Source organism: Scophthalmus maximus, chromosome 5 (genome assembly GCF_022379125.1).
Source record: "Scophthalmus maximus strain ysfricsl-2021 chromosome 5, ASM2237912v1, whole genome shotgun sequence".
Lineage (NCBI taxonomy): Eukaryota > Metazoa > Chordata > Actinopteri > Pleuronectiformes > Scophthalmidae > Scophthalmus > Scophthalmus maximus.
In genome coordinates this window covers 24236370-24258545 of record NC_061519.1, presented here as the reverse complement: position 1 = coordinate 24258545, position 22176 = coordinate 24236370, and the positions used below count along the sequence as shown (strand labels likewise).

The window sequence follows — 22176 nt, the reverse complement described above, 5'->3', positions numbered from 1 at the left end:
TTATTCACAGTAATTGAATATATTGTCCATAACTATGTGTTCTTATATGTATAGTCATCTGCAACAAAGAACCAATGTTTTTTCAACAACTTTGACTGAGTAAAATATAGTTACATGAGGTGGACCCGAACTCCAGACATTGTAGTTAGTCTACAGTACACGTATGTGAATGTAGCAATAAGTAACAGTTTAATAAAATATTCTCCTCATTCAAATCATAAATGGTCCAATATATATTTAGAGTGTATACAGCAAGCTACAGTGAAACAAATACTAAAGAGCATGTACAAAGTATTTATATATACATGAAAAAACTTGGTGACCCCCTTCACAATATAATGGAAAGAATTTTTCAAACAAGGCCTGCTGGTGCGAAAAAAAAGTTTATTAGTTGTGGTGAAAAAAGACAACATTTGCAAACAAGACCAACACACACACACACCTTACATTGAATTCTCTTTGGTTGTTCTGTGCCACATATTCCTGTAATGTGCAGTCAAGATGCATACATTTTCTTTCATAATAATACGGAATTTAAAAAAAACATAAAACTTCTGATAGCAACAAGTATGACTGAATGAGAGTGTTGTGTCCATGTGGCATTACTGGCTATAGTGTGGAAACAAACTAATAATAATGTAAAGTGAGTTTTCCATCTATTTTGCTTAAACACATTGAAATTGCATATACATACCAAATTTTGGTACACAATCATGGCAAAGCTAAATTTAACACGATCAACACGTTAAAAAAAGACAATCTAGATAAGTTGTGATTACATTGATACACAGGAAATAAAGATTTTGAGATAGTGAAAAGAGCATAAACTATCTCAAACATACTTCTCTCATATAGTGTCCAGATAGATATGTATGTATGTATGTAATGTAATCATGGTTATTGTTGAAAAATTATAATTCATTTTTAACTCTTTCTCTTCTAGTTCTCCAGTACAACAAGTTTGCCCTCAATTTTCTTTGGCAAATAGTTAACACTGTAAATAACAGTAAACACTGTATTTGCAAATCTGCCTTGTTTGTAAAACCTATCGCTCAGACTTGACTTTGTATCGTAGGACAAGGTAGGTGGCCAGTCGTAGGATGAGGAAAAAAATACCTAGGGAGATGAAGTCTATGTAGAGCTTTGCGTCTTCCACATCCAGTAACTGCAAAACCTCCTCTGGCTTTTGGAACCTACAAACCTTCCCGGGACACACCAGTTCTGTACGGTTCATCCCATAGATGGCCAGGATCACGCCTTCAAACCCATACCTGTGGGTTTCAGATAGTTACAAACACTTGGGTAAATTCCTGATTGCGAGTAGTGCACCATCTTTTGATTTTCATCTGCTTTCAAAATGCAAGTAAATTGAGCAGGGTTGATCCTCTTGGGATCAGTGTATGCTCAGTAAATTTCATGCTAATATTAAATTAGAAAGTTGACATTTTAACCAGAAGCTGTGTCTTGAAGACAGATCTTTAAGTGTATACAATGTAGAATGCTCATCTGCTTGGCCAGATGGTCAGGGTTATTCAGATTCATCCGCCAAGGACCATGAAAGCTAGGAACCTTTGCTAAAGTCCCACGCTGGGATGACATTGAATCGAAACCCGACCTTCAGTACCAAAGTCAGCAGTGTAAAAAACGTTTTGCTTAGTTTCTGTGACGTGATAGAGGTACACACCTGACATAAGACACATAGGCACTCCACTGCAGATAGAAGGGGATGGTATCGAAGTTCACAAAGAATCCAGAGAAAAGCAACACTGGGATCGCTGTGACAGGTCCAATAAACGTGGCTACCTGTATAAAGATGCAGAGAACATCATCTTAAATCTTAAAATTAGAAATCCCTTATTTAACAATGCAAACTAGCAGTAGCCCTACCTGTAGTGAGGTCGAAGCGGCCCCGACCAGCATGCCAAGGGATTGGGCCACTAGAGCAGTACAGGTGGACAGGGCTATGAAGAGCAGGTAGCGGCTGGCCTCAGGAGGCTGATCTGTCATCCAATACACTATGCTGCAGTACATGATGGGGCAGATGACCTGAAATAACATGTTCATTAACCTTTTATTTAGTGAAACAGTTGTTCACCCCTTTTACAGTTAAATTAGCGCATATATGCTGGAGATATAAAATGCAGGTAGACCCAATGAAAAAGGTAAATCAAAATATTTGTGTGACACTTGTGTCGCTAATTATGTTTTAAAAATTTGCGCCCTCTCTGTGGGCATGCGTGGTTGGCTACTTGGGATGGCTAGCATTGTTAGCATAGCTGTGCTGTGCTGTGTGTTGTTTGTCCCTCCAATGCCGACACTGCCAGCTCACCTGGAATGGAATATCAGCCATGGTCTTGGCAAGGTAGTAGGCTTTCAGACTGTACCAGTAATTAAGATGCTCCCTCAGGAACACAGCCATCTCCATAGGAACTGACAAAAGGTGTACAGAAACATTGACATTTTGTCAACATCAATTCACAACATTTGAGATTTTTATATTAAACCTCACCGATTGTCTAATTTGCCAAAGGCTTGTTTAACATTTCTTTTTGTTTCAAAATAACAAAAAGTAAAATGTCCTGAAACTAATTTGGGCACCCTGCATGGTCAGCACCTTAGTAACATTTTTCATGGTCTTTCAGACCACAACTTGACCTCCACCATTAATGTTAACTGCCATGTCTTAACTACAATACTGACGGAGATCAGAACACTTACCTATCTTCGTATTGCCTTCTTCTAATTTGTGGGCATCAGTTATCTTACTTTTTCGAGCGTCAAGTGTCGAGCAGCTGCTTAGAGGAGCCGGTGGCTGCTGATTGTTGGGACAATGTTTAAGGAGTAATTATAAAGCATCACCTGGTCTTCCCTCACAATCAAACCATACTGTAGCTCTAACAAGCTAATGAAGGCCATGGTAAAAGTTATGAGAGTTGAAATCTAATGGGGTGCCCAAACTTTTTTCACTCCGAAATTGTACAAAACAATAATTAATTAATCTTGCTCAATTTGTTGAAAAAAATCATTTCAACCTTATGCCCTTTGTAGATCACTTCTACAAAGGGCATTAATGTGAATTAACGTCTGTTAATTCACATTAGATCTAGATCATACTCACAAGTTAACACCGTTGGCATGAGTGCACCAAACATGAGGAAAAGCATGGAGAAGAAGAGGAACCCAGTGTTGTTGAAGACCTTGCTGGCATCATTGCCAATGTTCAGATAGAGCAAGCCTATTAAGAAACCTATGAGGATGTGGCACATCAGTCTGAGGTGGGTCAAAACCTGGCAACAGAACAAGAGCAGGGGGATTAAACTCCCTGATGGCTTTAGATAACATCACTATTTTAAAATTATTTAATCTGATTAGTACTTTTTCTTTTATGGCCTCTAAATCTGAGGCCATAGCTCTCAGCAGGAAACCGATGGATTGCTTACTCCGGGTAGGAAAAGAGCCCTTACCCCAAGGAGTTCAAGTACCTTGGGGTCTTGTTTGCGATTGAGTGGACAATGGAGCATGAGATTGGCCGGAAAATCAGAGCAGCAGGGGAGGTATAACATTTGCTTGGCCGCACCGTTGTATTGAAAACGGAATTGAGTCGGAAGGCAAAGCTCTCCAACTACGGGTCAATCTTCGTTCCTAACCTCATGAAGGCTGGGTCATAACCGAAAGAACTAGATCGCTGGTTAAAGGGTCCGAAATGGGTTTTCTCCTTTAGAGAAAGGGTGAGAAGCTCAGTCATCCGTGAGGAACTCGGAGTAGAGCCGCTGCTCCTTTGCATAGAAAGGTGCCAGTTGAGGTGGTTCGGGCGTCTGGTAAGGATGCCCCCTGGGGACCTCCCTAGGGAGATGTTCCAGGCACGTCCAGTTTTGACCTCCGGAAGACCCAGGAATAGGTGGGGAGATTATATCTCCACACTGACCTGGGAACGCCTAGGGATCCCTCAGTCAGAGCTGGTTAATGTGGCCCGGGAAAGGTTTGGGGTCCCCTGCTTAAACTGCTGCTGCCCCTGCGACCAATGTGGCCCATGTTAAGCACATGTTTTGATCCAGTAAAAAAAGCATTATATTAGTCCATTCCTTTTTTTTAACAGATGTTGTCACTTACCTGGTCTCGACATATTGTTATGAAGGTTCTCTTGAAGAGGATACAGAACTGTGTTAGAGTGCTTGTCGCAAAAGTATGGCTCTCTATGTGCCCAGTATTCTGTGGAAAATAGAAATGGGTAATCTCATAACAGTGAAAGATGTGGCCATGATTATATGTAGCTCACTACAGTATACTACAGTCAGGGCTGGATTAATCCATGGCACACCTATTCCTCTATTTGTCATGCATGTCCAATTTATGCTCACTGGCCAAAAGTTGGTCTTTGTACTGCTAAGTCAAGGCTACCTATGAGGATGATGACGTGATGAACTGCTGCGTGTTTGTTGTAATTGAAACATGGCTACATAGCAAATGTAGCCATGGGGAATTCACCGCTGTTTGTGTAGCAGTCTTCCCGCCCCATTACATAGCATTGTGCTGTGGTGGTGTATATCACCATCAATTTAGCGATTCACAAATGAACCAGGAATAAACTGTGGGGCCCCTGAGGGTCAAAGGTACCAGGATAGTCTCATGCTTTGCCAAGGTGATTACCCAGGCTTGACTGCAGTACAGCAGCACATAATCTTCTACGCACCATGGTTGCCTGGACTGACGTGCCACTTTCATCACACTGGCTCGTCTCATCCTCTATTGCACACATTCCACGTTGGGCTGCCGCAAACAACACAGGGTTCAAGTCACCATGCTCCCCTGATGCCACTTCAATGACTGAGGCAGAGACAAAAGCAAAAAGATATAAAGATAATAAATGAATTGAAATGTTTCCGATCATCCTCAGCAAAGTGTAACATGCGTAGATAGATGCATAGATGTGAAGTGAACATACTGAAGTCTGCAGGATTGTGGTAGGTGGGACAGTGAAGCCCCAGACTCTTCAAATAGGGGATGAGGTAAGGGACAGTGCCTTCGTAGATGCACTGTCCCTGACTGAGAATGTAAAGCTGTGAAAGGAGAAGATTATTTAATGGGGCAGTAAGCGATTTTGGAGAAAGCTTGTCTCACTCTTTGTTGTTGAACCCGCAGCATCGGGTATGTAAGACTGACACATTTTTAGAATCACTTACTGCCCCTTTAAGGCTCGCAAATAAATGACAATGTCAAGTATCCAATTGACAGAAACTGTTACTTAGTTTCTTTACAAAGCCAATGCCTGTAAAAAATTGTTAACAATGCCTCTTATATAATAAATCGAAACTTGAACTTCCAAACATGCATTCATTTCCTCTGTTATTGGCCGATTAGCATACCTTGTCAAACAACTCAAACAGTTTGGCACTAGGTTGGTGGATGGTGCAGATGATGGTCCGTCCTCCCAGTGCCAGAGAATGCATTAGTGAGACCACCTGATAGCTGGATGCACTGTCTAAGCCACTGGATGGAGAGAGACAGTTATACAGAAGCAACACCATTAATGGGTAGCTGGGAAGTAATTTGAGAAGACCAAGCTATTACGATAGGGAGGCCCCTTAACCTGAACTGCTGTGTTTTCATGTTTAGTTCAATGACGGGTACACAACCTTCTCTCTGCTTTCATTCTTATTATAATATTTGTTGAATACACACAAAACAAGCAAATTAAGAAAACATCTTCATCAATTTGACAACACATGCACAGCATTAAGAAAACACGCTGCAAAGACCGTGGGTGATTTTTGTATAATATTTCACCTTTAAGTTGCGGTGCTGTGAGCTCTCAGGGCCACCGTATCAGAGTGACCTTGACCTCTAACTTTTGATCACCAAAAATGTAATCAGTTCATCAGTTCTGCAAAGACCTATTCTAGACCCCCCCCCCCCCCCCCCAAATTAAAATCATGAACCTGTAAAACATATGAGCAATTTAAAATCCATTGTATGTGGTATTTTTCGACACATATCTATTTGATACAAGCACATCTCACACAGTTAAAATGTCTGTCTGTACGTGTCACCTGGTGGGCTCATCAAAGAACATGACGGGAGGATTGTTGACCAGCTCAAGGGCGATGGCCAGCCGTTTACGCTGACCTCCTGACAGCGAGCTGGTGCGAGTGTGAGCACATTCGAGGAGCCCTAAGGCAGTCAGAATCTCATTCACCTGAAAAGGGGAAAGGGGAAAAAACTGTTCACAAAAACACTGTCTTTTCACCTCTCACGTTATCTGAAGGCCACCATAGGATCTCTCACACGCTCAGAAGGGAAGGGCGAGGCGAGGGATATTTGGTTCATTATGCAAATTCACCTCTGGACGCCACTAAATCGAACACACTGAACCTTTACATTTTTCTAGGGAAGTTTCATATTGTGTAAACAACATATGATAAAACAAATGATGCTGGTCTTCATGTATACTTCATGATCGATGAGCTTCAGATTTGAAAAGCTCCTCTCTGCTTCAGTTACAGTGATTCCATATTGTGTGAGGCATATTCTGAGAGCAGTCCACAAAGTTGTGTTTGGTGTATTCGGGGGGGGGGGGGGTATAGTGTTAATACCTTTGTGTCAGCGTATTTTCAGTGAGTAGACGTTATTTGTTTAGCTCACCAGTGTTTTCTTCAAATCATGACTTTCATTCAGCTTCAAGTTCGCTGAAACCTGCGGTTATTAGAGAAAAGCGGACACGATCATGTAGTGCAGCAGGTATTTACTGTACAGCGCAAAAAACATAGGTGGCATTCTCAAGACACAAGCCCACTCCTGCAACACCTTGGCACAATAGCTATCAACGTTTTCATGACTAATTCAGAGAGAATAACATTAGATGTACGTATGTAAATGCATCATATTGGCCCATCCTTAATTTGATAATCATCCAAAGGTCTAAAAAAAACCATTTTAAGCACAAATTTAAATCTCCCCTGCTCTGCTATGAGCGTGTCAGTAGGAGCTCACCATCATGGCCTCCCGTGCAGTGAGATGTGGCAGCAGCACGTCCTCCTGCATGATGTAGCAGGACATTTTCCTGAATGTCCTCAGGTCCCTGGGTTGACCGTTTACCCGGATCTGACCCTTCATCCCTGTTTCCCTGGGCAGCAGGAAGGACACACACACACACACACACACACACACACACACACACACACGCACGAGTATGTCACATCGGGTTTCAAATAAGACTACTTTACCGAAGTGCAGAGGGTACTTTTGCTCTCTCACCTGTATCCAGCCAAAATGTTCATCAAGGTGGACTTCCCGGCCCCCGAGGGCCCCATGATTCCGATTAGCTCCCGACTGCAGAACCTCCCAGACAGACACTTCAGTAACGCCTTGAAACCTGTCAGCAGCAGACAAGATTCTTGTCAACATTTGACAACAAGAGGGAGAATATAGCATTATTTTTGTACCTGGGCGGTAGTGGGCGGGGCTTGTATTGGTTTCACTCGGTGTGTGTGTGTGTGTGTGTGTGTGTACACTCCTGGTGGTGCTTTTGAGTTTTGAGTTCTTTATATGTCTGTGTGTGTGTGTGTGTGTGTGTGTGTGTGTGTGTGTGTGTGTGTGTGTGTGTGTGTGTGTGAGTGAACGGATTTTGTCGTCATGAAACTACAGGTGTGTAGTTGAGATCAAAATGAAGGCAGAGTTGGAAGATTGATGTTGTCTAACCCACGAGTACGGAGTTGAGTAACAATGTAGCAATGGCTTGAATACCGACTCTTATTTTCATGAGCGGAACTTCAACATGTCGGTGTGCAGCACCCTTCACAAACTAATTAGAAAAGACATTGATGGACGCGTGCGCGTTACCTCTCCTCCTCCAGCACGGCCCGTCTTGGATGGAGTAGGAGAGGTTGGTGAAGTCCAGGTCGACGGCCGAGCGCTTGGGGAGGTGGGAGAAACGCTGCGCTTCGGAGATGTCGTTCTTGACCTTCTTCAGCTGGGTCAACATGGACGGCTCCTGCTGCTGCTGAGGCTGAAGCAGGGGGGCGAGATGCTGGCCGTCTCTGTTGCGAGCGTCGGCCCCCTCCATGGCGATACTGACAGAATGAGGTTCCAACGCCTTATCGTTCATAACTGAATTCTCTGAATAAAGAGGGGACAGGGAGGAGAGCCAGGAAAGAGAAGCGCAGGGGAGGTACGAAGGACAAGATGAGAGAAAGACGGGCGGTCAGTCACACCTCATTATTTGTTGATATGTCTAATTGTCACAAATGCAGCTGGGGATTTCGTGCCTTGTTCGCATTTTTAGAGGTCATTTAGGAAAAAAATTCTCTTTCCATACTGCCAACGACTAAGCAGCGGGGGTTCAGGTTACCCTTCCAGATAAGAGATCAAAGCTCGTCAACAGCCCCACCACTGACCAATCAGATCCCTGGAAACCAGAGTCGTCATTCAACATGGATCCCGTCAGGGACAAAGGAGTTTAGAGCAACGTGACAAATAATAAAAGGCAGCAGATATTTATGAATGAGTGGAATCATACTTGCTGTTCCAGACTTTATCATGCGTCCACTCTGGTTTTAAAACAGAACTTCTAATAAAAACAGGCAGAGTTTATCTAACGAAATAAATGCATAGAAGCATTAATATTAGTGCTTTATTTGAAATAAATGCATAGAAGCATTAATATTAGTGCTTCATTTGAATTCAATAAAGAGGATTTGATTCCCAACAAGATTAATTTCAGTTTCTTTTTCTTTGTCACTGCAGCTCGGACTGTGACGATATACAGTAACAAAAACTAAATACTATGTTTTATCAGAACAATGGTCCACACACTGATCAATATTCCTCGTGATCACAAACGGACAGTTCGGTCTGATTTTCTTCATCACACATCCTCTGCTCCAGCAGCAGAAACAGCCTGACATCACTTCAAAGCAGCGATCAATAATCACCAAATTTCTGAGATATGCTTCGTCGTGAACACTTGAAAAATGTCCCCGCCTGCAGCCGACTTTGCATTTGTAATTAGGAGCATCTTGTGTGTAGATTGGCTTGATTTATTAATCATAATCTCTGGAAGCGTATAAACAGATACACACCTGATAAACATCATTGGCCACTACATAGGCTACAGCAGGTGCTGGGTATCTCTTTTTTCAAAAGTCAGTACATGTTTCATATTGGAATAGTGATAAAAAAAACATCAACTTAAAGCATGAATATCGACTTATTAGAGAAATATGTCAGGAAAAAAAGGCAAAAAGGTCAGTGAATGCGAGGGGCTTTCTTGCAAGCAACGTTGATTAATTGAGATTCTATGGCTTGTGTAGCTTTTGGCATTTTTGTCCACTAATCGAATAGGAATCATGACACTGTTATTGCATTTAAACATCACCATAATTACCTAGGGCAGGATCTGCAGTTATCGAGGTAACTGGAGCTTAAACTCTGGGTTTTTCCCTCCTATACGAAGCCGGTTCTTTTCTTACCGGAATAAATCACTGTGGTATTTTTATGCTGAACGGTTCCAGATAAGAGATCAAAGCCTGTCAACAGCCCCACTACTGACCAATCAGATCAGTGGAAACCAGAGTCGTCACTCAACACTCGACATTTCAAAGTCCAGCTGGCACATTACATGAGTAAACAATTTTAATTTCATAATAATTTTGGTGTTTTAAGTATACTTTTTTATTTTTCTGGAATATTTGATGGGGGCGGCGTCTTATAGAGCCCTTTGTTAACGAGCCGCCACTGTTACTGAAGTGCATGTAAACGCAACGACTGACACTCTGGTCACATGATCAGCATCCAGTCAGTCTCACCTCGCATTAGAGGGGATAGTGATTCAAATTGTGGATTTACAGTAAACTCAATATTAGACCTGTAGAAGCACAGGGCCATTGTTCAACGTATATTTCTTGTTTTGATATTGCAGTAATGAGATGGCTCCGTAATTGTTTGAGAAAGGCCTGTCATTGTGAAAATGAAATCTTGAATATGTTCTATATATTCATGCATTAGGGGCTATGCAGGACCAGTAACATTTGCAAAGTGCCCCCCTCCGCTCCCGATAAACCCCTAGTCTGCTCTGATTGGCCAGCGCGACCAGTCTGTTGTGAGTGGTCAACCGATTTCATAACGTGTGGGAAATGTCACGCCCCTTCCCCAGAAAAGTGGCGATTCTCAGGTCGCAGGCGGGGTTACCCCCGATGGTGTCCAACTGTGACATCACAGTGGGAGAGAAATCTGAACCAGTCGTTCAGAGTCGGACTTCAGCGTTTAGCCAACTCAACTTTTTTCACAGTTTGTGATAATATGTCACCTTTACAACAAACTTTATAATGGCACACCCAGGCCATACACGATCTGCTGCAAATCAGCTGTTCTAAGTGACAGTTATTAAAGAATATACTACTGGCCAGAAGACTGATTGCAAGATGAGATAATAATTGTCTATTTTTCAGGTGTGGGTGGACTAAGGAATAGTTGACGCAAAATGCATAATCGTGTAGTTGTTACATAACATTCCTTTCGTTTAGCAGACTTACAATAAGTGCATTCAACCGTGCAAGAATCAATCGAGTGCATAAACATTTAATTTTACATTTTACATTTTGGATGTAGTTGTCTCACCCTGTACCCCGTGGGCCTGCACTGATGCAATATCCGCAGCTGCATCAGAAATAAAGTGACAATGTGCAAATTTTACTGGCCATTCTGGGTGAACTGAAAATGCATGAGTTGTCTTTCGGGTCACTTTTCGAAACGTGTGTATCCTTCGTGCTGGAGGGGGCCGCTTTAAAAAAGACAGGGCATTAATATAGAGTACACGCACCTCTCCGGGGAGCACTACACCACTGACAGAGCCCCCTTGCCTGTCGATGCCGATTGCCCCTCAAACTTGCCAAAGGGGAGGACGTCTCCATGAACACACCCGGACTACGAAGCAGGATTGGCGGTTATCGAGGTAACTTGTGCTTTGGCTCTGGATCAAAGCCTGTCAACAGCCCCACGTCTGACCAATCAGATCACTGGAAACCAGAGTCATCGTTCAGGGACAAAGGAGTTTAGAGTAACCTGACAAATAATTAAGCGCAGCAGATATTTATGAATGAGTGGAATCATATTTGCCGCTCCAAATATCAACTGAAACTAAATACTATCTCTTTTGTTAGAACAATGATCCACACACTGTTCAATATTCCTCGTGATCATGAACGAACAGTTCGGTCTGATTTACTTCATCACACATTAACGTCTTCTCTCTGCTGCAGCAGCACAAACAGTCTGACGTCACTTCAACGTTTAACGCGAAGAGGCTTAACGTCACTTAATGTGCTAAAGCAGTGATGACTAATCATCACATTTCTCTGAGATATGCTTCGTCATGAACACGTACACCTGTGAAAAAAAATAATTTAACATATAATTATGAACGTTATCTTACATTAAGTGTTCTTCCCATAGAAGAAAGCTTAACATGACTCAATGTGCTTTATGAAATATATTGTCTATAATTATAGGATTTTGTTTTTTGTCTTTTTTCACAGGTATACGTGTTTATTACAAGACATATCAGAGAGGAATTTGGTGATTATTGATCACTGCTTTGGCAAATTAAGTCACAAAGTTAAGAAAAGTTAAGCCTTTTCCTTATAATGGAGTTCAATGAAGAGGAAAAGCTTCAAGATAATGTCCATAATTATTATATATATATATATATATATCAGCCAATTTATTTGTATAGAACATTTTTACTCTCTAATATCGGTATTAGCATTGGCGGACATTAAAAACACATTCAATATTTTAAAAAGTGTTGCCAGACTCCACATTCAATCAACTTAGTTTTGAATTTATTTAAAACTGCGAAAAGCCAAACCAAAAAATGTTGTGCCATACCGTGAAAACATGCAACAACAGGGTGACGGATTGACGATTATTGATCTGTGATGATGTGAGGTAAATTACAGTACATGACGTATGTGCTTTAAATCAAAGCAAACAGAAAACACTGAATTAACTTTTTAAAAAAACAAACAAACAGACGTTTGACTTTGATTTTGAAAGGCAATAACAGAAATCAGTAATGCTGCAGGGCAGGGGTTTTCCTTCACGTGGGAGATGTAGGCACTAATCGCACTGTACAGTCAAGTGTTTTGTGTCACTCTCTCTCTCTGTCGGCTCAGCTAGAGAGTTGGTTCTGTCTATTTCAACAACCTCCTCAAGTCCAACCACCTGCCACCAAAGTTCTTTCAGAACACTTAAACCACTCAACCACATGGTTTTTTCGCATTACAGTTCCCCAATGCTTTAACACCGTCTGTGTAATTAGTTTTGTCCGACAGTTAAGGTCATTGACCGATAAGATGCTTTGCAAAATATACATCCCACAACATAAATATCAATCAGAGAAGGCAATGGTAGTTTGAGGTATACAGTACATTGTTGTACGAGAGCAGGGATTGTGAGGATGCTTCTGTCAACGTGTTTCAATAATCTGTGAATATATTCTAAACTCAGTACAGTGATGTGGGTCATTACAATGCAGTCAGCAAAAACAAGGTTTATTTTCCAGAGTTTGATCAAAATTGTTCCGTGGACTTTAATTTAGATTTAATTTTTTTTTTTTTTTTAACAATGGCACTCTAAAATGAATGTCAAATGTATATACTAGATCAATGAATATGCCGTAATTTGTATTCATTCAGCCAAATTCCAATAAATGCTGTTTTGTCATCACTGTTTGATTGTTGGGTTCAACGAAAAACCAAAGTAAAATAATTATATCGAGCCATGTAATTGACTAATTTGTCAATAATTAAAACGAACACGGCATCATTTTTAACCATAATGACTATTTTTCATCAATTTTTTCTTCCTATCAGTAAACTCAAAATCACAGCTCAAACTTCTCTCTTAATACTTGCAAGTGTAAAGGAAATCTTTTAAGAAATAATAAGCAATTTAAATGTCAGCAGAGGAAAACACAACCAAGTGGTCCTGAACGCTGATAATTGGAAAAACAGACCCAATAATTAAATAACGCACAAACTAAAGATGTCTTGGACTGGACTGCATTTTCCCCAATTGTGCAGAAACTCAAAATCTTCTATTACCCCCTTTCTTTTTTTACTTGGCCATTTCCTAAGCATTAAAATAAATAAAGTGAAAAGTGGTCTGTGCTACTACAAACAACACTCCTGACATTTGTTTGGTTTCTCCTTATAATATTTAAAGGGGCAGTAATCCGGGTAAAATTAAAAAAAGGCCTGGCTCTGTAAATTGAAAACAAACAAAATCTCTCAGACACGTTAAGACACGTGCTTGCGACGAATGCTACAACTCAGGGGTTTCGGCCTTGTGGTTAAGCGCGTTGCTCCACCGCACCCGAGGCTGCGGGTTCGTGACCCGACCAGTGCGTTCAGAATAAGACATTAAAAAACAATCTTTCTCCAAAATCGCTCATTGCCCCTTTTGGTTACCGTTCAAGACACTCACGATCAAGACACTCACAATCCCAGTGAGGGCAAACGCACAGCGAAGTGACGAGCGATTGTCTTCACTGTTGATTCTCTTTTTTAAATAAGTGAAGAATGATGGCGCAGCTCAAAGTAGCAGCAAAACATTTTGTGCGATGCACTTGAAACAAGCATTGTCTTGTCTTGACTGCAAGAAAAAAAATCAACAGAAAAATTCAAACAGAAAACGAATGTGGGATTACTCCGGGATGTTTTTACAAAGGTGCCGCTGAAACAAACTGAAGCTGTCAAAGCTCTGCCCACAACTTGAGCATATGAAGCAATTTTGTCTGGAGGCGTCGCCGCCACAGTTGTCCTCGTGGTCGCCGGTGGAGGTCATATCCAATTCAAACGCTGTTCCGTCCAGTGTCACGTCACTCGCTGCGCCGTAATCGTTCACCGCCGCCTCTCGTGTCGCGCGTTGATCCTGAAGCTCCGACGCGAGCGCCAGGTCCGAGCTTCTCGATTGCAGCCCCATCGCGGCGTACTGATCGTTGTGCATCATTTCCTCTTTTTCTCTGTCATTCACAAAAGGCAGATCCTTGACTGGTGATGTGCACGCGTATCCCTGCTGCCCGTTGGCCGCAGCAGGGCCCAGTTGATACTTGACATCATGTGAAAGTACGCAGACGGTTCGCACCATGGCGTCGTCGTCGTCGTCGTCACCACTCTTCCCCAGCCCAGACATCCACAGCTCGCTTTGGTCGAGTGCTCCTGTGCCACCATCGGGCCTTGCCTGACCTAAAGTCGGAAGGTCCTCTCCTCTGTTTGGCTCCACCTTTACCATCACCACGTGCTCACCAGGGGCCTCCTCGGCCGGCAACTGTTCCTCATAAGCGGCAAGATCCGGCTTCGGCTCTGCCGGGTTCTCCAGCGGATGATTACCAGGCATCGTGAACATCAGGTGATGAGCCTCCAGCACATCGGTATTCTCCCCTTTTCAGAAAAACAACAACAACACAACCAAATTTAATGAGCAAACTGTTGTCATAAATGTGATATGAGCCGATATGTGCAGTATCAGCGCTTATGTTTACCGATGTGAAATAAATAATGCAGAAAAAAATGTAGGTTTACATTTTTACGTGAAATAAACATTTTCTTCAGGCCCCAGTGTGTAATTTTTGTAATTTTCTGGCGACGTCTGGTGGTAAAGTTGCAAATCGCAACCAACTGAGCACCCGACAGGGGACACTTTATGGAGGCGCACCGCTGATACCATTTCCGGTTTCCAGCAGCGCTGAAAATTCAACGCCAATGCGACGTATTCTGTATCCATGAGCTAACTGGCAGAGCTCCTGATCAATAACTGATCCGGGAATAACTGCTTCTTACCGTCTCTGTGCGTCTTCATGTGGCCCTTGAGGCTACTTTTCTGATTGAAGCACCGCCCGCAGAGATGGCAGCCGTACGGTTTCTCCCCGGTATGAATTCGTAAGTGTCTCTCCAAGTGGCCGGCGCGCTCGAACACCTTGCCGCAGTACGAGCAGACGAAGCTCTTCTTCGGCTTGATCACCTGAAACGACCGGCCTCTCCTCTGGCGGTGGTGATCCAGCGAGGCCTCCGACATGCCACCGTGGAATCCTGCGTCGTCCGACGTCAGGAGCGTGTCCAGGGATCCGTAGGGCGATTGGGAGATCAGGCTGTGTTTGAGCTCCGCGTATGGAGGTTTCCCTGGAAAGGAGAAGGAGCCACAAGAGGCTTCGACTGGGGCCGGGAGTAACTGAGCTAATCTGGGGAAGGACGTCACATTGTGCACCCGGCCGCTGAGATATTCTGAACCGCTCATCTCCGTGTTCCCTTGTCCTTGTATTCTGGATATCCACTGCTGGCCGTCTCTCTCGAACGCCGAAAACTCACTGAGGTCGTCTGCTGCGTCCCTCGTCTGCTCATCCCCTCCACGAAACATTGGTTGTGTTATATTCTCCTCCGCGGGCTCAGACTTCACCTGCACAAGTGTCGGGAGAACGTCCTCCTCCTTAGGGATGACATCCTCAGCATTCGTCCGGCTCTCTTCCTTAGGGAGATGGTTATCACCACACGGATGCAACGAAGGAATCGGCTTCTCTGCGCACACTCGGACCTCGTCTGGTCGAGTCTGAGTCCCTGTCGAAGCAGAAAGACGTCATCAAAAACATTTTACAATCAACCCTTTAACTTTTAAACCTACGTTGTGGCCAGATGTGGAGATTTCAGTTTTCACACACACAATAATCCTTAGGTCCAACTGACAACTTCTCCACGAACTTTGTATCCTAAATAAATCTTTATTCTCTCCTGATTTAACCAAAGTGACCGCTGATGCCAATGTGGAAGTGCCTGGAGCCTGTATTCTCTGGAATCACCAGCAGAGGGCGCCTCCACTGGTTGCAAAAAGAAGTCCGTTCTATAGAAGTCAATGACTCTCACTTCTCACTTGATTCATAACGTCAGGAGTTTATGGTCTTAATCACTAGTTTTCAAGTCTACTTCAATACAACATGATGTTCATTTTGTAAATCGTGGTTATGATAATGGTCAAATAAGACGATAAAGCACTGTAGCGTGGATGCAGCATGATTGACAGCTGGCACCGTCCAATCGGTGCACACAATATTTTGAACTTCAGTCAAGGTCTGGATGAGTTCTTTATAGAGACTCAAATAATTCACACAATCTTCCACGTTAGATACGAAGCCAGTGAACATATTGGGGCATCCAGGTTCGACGGGCCCACAGTCCTTAGAGCCGTGTTAATCCTGCACTGCCGAGCGTCTCCCTCCCCCCAGAGGCCTCGTCCTCCTTCAGCCGGATGCCAGAAGAAAGAATGTCAATTTTCCAGAGGTTTTAATCGGGAGAGAATTGCCCGAGCGAACACTTTTGCAGGCATCACACAAAGTGACATTTAAAAACTGCCAACAGTTTTTCCTCAGAGAACAAAAGGATAATCTAATCAGTTTCCCCCCCTCAGAGTTAATTCCCTCTCGTTCAGGGATCTAAGATATTTCCACTTACACCGTCTATGAATCTTCGTGTGCTCCTTGAGGCTGCACTTCTGATTGAAGCGTCTGCCACAGATCTCGCAGCGATACGGTTTCTCGCCGGTATGGATCCTCTTGTGCCTCTCGAGGTGCCCGGCGCGCTCAAAACATTTGCCGCAGTACGGACAGGTGAAGCCCTTCTTGAACACCAGCCTCTTCACCGACCTCCTTCGCACCGCGGCGTACGAGTTACGATACTGACCGAAGCCCAGCAGGCCGCGGCTGAACGGGCTCTGCTGGAACCCGCCGGAGACGCCGCCGCTGCCGCCGCCGCAGGGCACAGACAGTCCGGTGACCAGGGAAGACTCGGGGAGACACGGCAGGGAGTTCTGCCTCGAATTCAAATATTCAGAGTGGTTGCGTCCCGTCTCGCTTTGAGCCGTCGTTCTCCACTCCCCACCATTCCCTTCGTACACAGGCAGCTCTCCTCCCAGACGGTCGGCCTGCCCTTGGGCCTCCTCGTGCCCCCGTTCCGCGGGTTCAGCTTTAACCCGGACCTCACCGGGCACGGACAGGTCGCCATCGCCCTTGTCAGCGTGACGCGCGTCCTCCAGCAAGATCCTGTCGTCGCCGGTGCCACTCTGACGACCTGTGGGAAGACAGCAATACAGATGTGGAACAGTTAATCAGCTTCTGAAGTTGGTCGGTAACTTGATTCTGACACATTTGGTAGTTCAGAGAAAATAATGGACATGGTCATGGCTGCAAAGAGTGATGGGAGAGGAAGGGGACAACGATTGTGTGTGTGTGTGTGTGTGTGTGTGTGACATCATGAGTGAATCTCAAGTGAGAACCATCCCACAGTGTGTGTGTGTGTGTGTGTGTGTGTGTGACATCATGAGTGTATCTCAAGTGAGAACCATCCCAAAGTGTGTATGTGTGTGTGTGACATCATGAGTGAATCTCAAGTGAGAACCATCCCACAGTGTGTGTGTGTGTGTGTGTGTGTGACATCATGAGTGAATCTCAAGTGAGATCCATCCCACAGTGTGTGTGTGTGTGTGTGTGTGTGACATCATGAGTGTATCTCAAGTGAGAACCATCCCAAAGTGTGTATGTGTGTGTGTGACATCATGAGTGAATCTCAAGTGAGAACCATCCCACAGTGTGTGTGTGTGTGTGTGTGTGTGACATCATGAGTGAATCTCAAGTGAGATCCATCCCACAGTGTGTGTGTGTGTGTGTGACATCATGAGTGTATCTCAAGTGAGAACCATCCCAAAGTGTGTATGTGTGTGTGTGACATCATGAGTGAATCTCAAGTGAGAACCATCCCACAGTGTGTGTGTGTGTGTGTGTGTGTGTGTGTGTGACATCATGAGTGAATCTCAAGTGAGATCCATCCCACAGTGTGTGTGTGTGTGTGTGTGTGTGTTTGTGTGTGTGTGTGTGTGTATTTATTTTTGGTGCGTCCCCCACCGGGTCCACCTTCTTACCATCCCCCCCGTGGTGGTGGTCCGCAGGTCGCCGGGTCGCCCAGCCCTGCGCCGCCCGCAGCTCGGCGTGCAGCACCGCGACGCTGCTCTTCAGCTTCTCGATCTCGCCGTCGCGCTGACACATCTCCACCCGCAGCACCACCAGGTCGTCCTCCACCACTTTGGAGATCTGCGCCGCGGCCGCTTTGGACAGCGCGTCGATGATGGAGGCGACCTGCGCCCGCAGCGCGACGCCGCTCAACATCGTCGGCGGGGACCAATCACGTCACAGGGAGGACATGAACTTGGAAAAAAAGAAAAGAAAACAACAAACCCGACGCGAGGGGCTCGGATGACCTTCACGACCTTTACGCGAGGTCGCGAGTCGGTCGCTGCGCACTCACACGAACCGGGTCGCGGCTCTTCGCGGAGCTTCCTCCGGCTAACGGAAACTGATCGGTAGAAAAGAATAAACATAGGTTCTCGGTAGCGGAAGTGATGACAAGTACCGTAAACACAGGTCAAAGGGCGCAGCGGATATTCCCCCAGGCACTTCCGAGTTAAAAAAAAAAAGGCAAAGATTATCAAAAAGGTTAAAAAAATAAATAAAATAATAATCAAAAACTGGTAATATTTAACCACATAATATAAGGTTAAAATAATAGTATAAAATAATCATACTGCATAAAACCTGAAGTAAAATAACCCAAGCAGCAGTAACTTACAGTGAAGAAGAAAAATCAACGAATTAGTCTAATTAATGACTTCATAAATTACGTCTATAGAAGAATCCTACATAAATTATGTTGATTTAAAAAAAAAAAGAAAGAAAGAAAAAAGGCAAAGGTTATAAAAAAGGTTACAAATAATAATAATCACACACTGGTAGTTTTTAGCCTTATAATATGAGGTTAAAAATAGTATCATAAAATAACCATACCGCATAAAACCTGCAGTAAAATAATCCAAGCAGCAGTAACATACACTGAAGAAGAAAAATCAATGAATAATTATTGACTTCATGGTGAATTATGTTGATTTTTGAAGAGAAAAAAATGTTGCAAACAAAATTATTGATAATAATCACAGCAGAAAAACTGATGACCCAGGAAAACATATTTTAATGTCAATAGAGAGAAAAAATCTCTACCGACAGATTTGAATTAAGAGCATTTACAAAAACACGATACACTATTGCATAGGTACAACTGCACATGCCCACTTTCCTATGACATCACTACTGCACCCGACTGTATTTAGTGGCCACACACAGAGTTCAACGTGTAACACCGTCTGTATCTCGAAGGTCCCACAGCTGTTGAAATCGATTTTCTGTCAAAGAGCAAAAATTATCTTGGGGTGGGTGTTATGTATTTGTAAAGTATGTAATTTATAAATGTGGGGGGTGGGGGGAGGGCCAGTGGTTTCACAGGAAGGGGCTCACATGCACTGACGTGAACAGGAGACCAAACCAAAGAATAGAGAGCTTTCGGATGAGATCTCGCACAGAGGTCGTGGGACGCCGTTACTCCACTATACATAGAAAACAGGAGGTGGCTGCAATATTGTTTAAAATCTCTCTATATATATGACCTTTAAAAGCATGTACAACATGTACAAAAAAAGTAAAAGTACACCGGCAATATAAATAAGGGTTTATGGGAATTCTTTTGAAGTGTGACAGAGAGCTATCGTCCTTGCAGGTGGATCTCTTGATGTATTTTCAGGTTGCCCAGCACCGTGAAGCTTTTGCCACACTGCCCGCAGCTGTACGGCTTCAGGCCACTGTGGAAGCGCTCGTGTCTCAGGCAGTTGTCCTGCCGCGAGAACATCTTGCCGCAGATCTTACAGCTGAACGGCCTCTCCCCCGTGTGCACACTCTGGTGCGTCTTCAGCCGGGTCTTCTGGGTGAAAGACTTCCCGCACTCGAGGCACCGGAAAGGCTTGGAGGGCTGATGGGCGGCCTTGTGCTCCTCCAGCTGAGACAAGCGGGCGAAACCCTTGTTGCACACAGAACAGATGAAGTGTCTCTGAGTTGCTCTCCACACGTTCGTTTGCCTCTTTGCCCTCGGGTGGCTTCGACTGAGGATGTGCTCCACGTCTGCGGTGGACCTCTGTGCGTGCGGGACGGCGGGCGACAGCCGAGCCCGTTGCGAAGCCGACTGCGAGCACCGGTTCTCAGGGCGTGAAACATGTGTCAACTGGTCATTACGCGCAGACTCTGAAGTGGTACTTCCCATGCACATTGGTCGAACCCCTGCCTCGACCTTTATCGGCACACTCAACAAATCATCTTCCATTTCCTCCGTTGCAGTCGATGTGGAGTTATAGGAAATCTCAGAGTTTCTGTGAGCAGAAAATTGCTCAGCGTGAGGGGGGAACATCTGCATGTGCTGCTGCACAGCAACAGCGTTTTTCTCGAACATGCTACAAGTGGCGGGAGGAGGCCAGATTGGATCATCTCTCTCTCCCACCTCAAAGCAAACATTAGCTGCTGCTGCCGCTGCTGCAGTGTCATCTGTCGTATCCTGGATTGCGAGTTCATCCGCCGGCTCGTGTTTCACCGCCAGGCCCATGTCATCGCCGCCTTCTGTCCCGTGTCGATGCCTGTAGAGTGAGTCGGCAGGCTCCAGAAACCCTGCGCGTGTTTGCTCATCTTCTCTTTCATCTGCAAAGACAACATTGCATTTTAAGCCAAGTGCCACCGACGCTGATGCAGGTCAACAAAGCAAGAACACAAGTACGAACTAGAGCAGTGCCACCCCATGGCTATTTACTGGATAGAGTCCATGTCGGTGCACTAACTTTGGGAGACTTTTCTACTTTCATGTCTGCATTTAGGTTTAATGAGGTCACAAGTCTAGTTGAACTAGTTAGTGGATTAGCAAGATAATTTTCAAAAACAAGTTGTAAAGTGCTGTAAAAAGACAGAATTAAAATGGAAAAACTGATAATGTTAAATAAGTGTAGAAATAAAAAACTGAAGTAATAAAAAGTTAGTTTTTTTTACATATGGTCAGAGTTCTTTAAGCAGACGATGATTCTCACTTGAGGCACTTTAATACAGCGCTGGGTCAATGTTCATTCTCAGGATGCATTCGAGACTCTTCATATTTGTGGACTTGTCACAATCTTTGGTGATAAAAAAACAACAACAAATATGCATATCTTAATGTTTTGCACTGCTGGTTTGCGTCATCTGAGGATGTTATAAAATTCTGCTTCTGCAGTTTCCTTAAATCCTATTAAGGAAACCGTAATGGGCCATTTTCCTGCAAACTGTCTGACATTATAATTATCAAAAAAAATGAATGAGAAATAATTGGCACAGTCATAATCAATGGAAATAATAATAAAAATAAAAATAAAGATTTATTTATATAGCACCTTTCAGCAGTAGCTTCACAAAGTGCTTTCACAAAAACACAGAATCACTGACAATTAAAATCAGCATTCCGACAATAATATGGTTTTCATGTCACATATATAAAAAATCTAAAATAAATATAAAACAAAAGATATAAAAAGACAATAAAAAATTATATAGAAATGGATTTTTAAAAGTGACTCAAAAGAAGGCATGATGGTTGGATGCAGCCCCCAGGAAACACTAAAATGTAATTTTTCTTCCAGACAATTTGAAAAAAAAATAAAACAGTTAGAGCCGAATCTAAAAGGAGATGATAAGGAATCGTAGCTCGTTCCTACTTGTGTTCTACCACCTGAAAAAACATCGCGTAGAAGCGAGTGAATCGGGAATTGACGACATTTTAAATGGAGTTTGGTGACAGAGCCAGCTGTGTCTCACCTTGTGATTGGACCTGTCGCTCGCCTGCTGTTTGGCCCTGCTCGTCCTCCGTAGCTCGGGTCATGGCCGCCTCTCGAGCTTCGCACAGTTCCGCCTCCGTCAGCTTCAAACTTCTCCGGAGCTCCTGGATCTCGTTTTCCCTCCGACGCATCTCCAGGCGCAGCACCACGGTCCCGTCCTCCACCAGCTTCGTGATCTCGGCGACCGCGGCTTTCGCTAAGACATCCATGATGGCCGCCACCTGCGAACCGAGGCTGGAAGGAAACGACATCACGCCGAGGGGAAATAATAATAAACTAGTCCAGGTAAAAAAATAAAAAAAAAATAAAAATAGAAGCTTATTCCGACAGCTGGGGGCTTCTGCTGTGAGGCGAAGCGCTTCACCAGCTGTTTTATTTTGTTTTACTTCCGGGAAAATTTAAGGCCGGATGTGA

The 22176-nt window shown here is 43.9% G+C and overlaps 2 protein-coding genes across 7 annotated transcripts; both read right to left on the bottom strand.

Annotated features, from left to right (window-relative positions):
• Window positions 1-364: 364 nt before the first annotated feature.
• Window positions 365-10964, bottom strand: LOC118310680 (ATP-binding cassette sub-family G member 4-like). Of its 6 annotated transcripts, none has more exons than XM_035633826.2 (16): window positions 10814-10919; window positions 10612-10650; window positions 7837-8112; window positions 7252-7369; window positions 6988-7120; window positions 6640-6690; window positions 6048-6193; window positions 5364-5487; window positions 4943-5057; window positions 4691-4824; window positions 4111-4209; window positions 3119-3287; window positions 2330-2430; window positions 1888-2046; window positions 1685-1803; window positions 365-1271 (listed from the first exon to the last, which is right to left on the bottom strand). In XM_035633826.2, exons 1-16 carry the CDS (start codon window positions 10902-10904, stop codon window positions 1046-1048), a joined length of 2100 nt encoding a protein of 699 aa, XP_035489719.1. In that variant the 5' UTR covers window positions 10905-10919; the 3' UTR covers window positions 365-1045. The 6 variants fall into 6 exon arrangements, with proteins under 6 accessions (XP_035489719.1, XP_035489720.1, XP_035489721.1 ...); XM_035633827.2 differs by having other exon boundaries at window positions 7837-8103; XM_035633828.2 differs by lacking the exon at window positions 10612-10650 and having other exon boundaries at window positions 10814-10964.
• An 848-nt stretch (window positions 10965-11812) lies between these two features.
• On the bottom strand, window positions 11813-22160 carry LOC118310677. Its single transcript, XM_035633822.2, has 6 exons — window positions 21743-22160; window positions 19624-20602; window positions 17956-18215; window positions 16494-17108; window positions 14835-15605; window positions 11813-14435 (listed from the first exon to the last, which is right to left on the bottom strand). The coding sequence occupies exons 1-6, from the start codon at window positions 22011-22013 to the stop codon at window positions 13699-13701; spliced, it is 3633 nt and encodes a 1210-aa protein (XP_035489715.2). The 5' UTR covers window positions 22014-22160; the 3' UTR covers window positions 11813-13698.
• Between the last annotated feature and the right edge of the window lie 16 nt (window positions 22161-22176).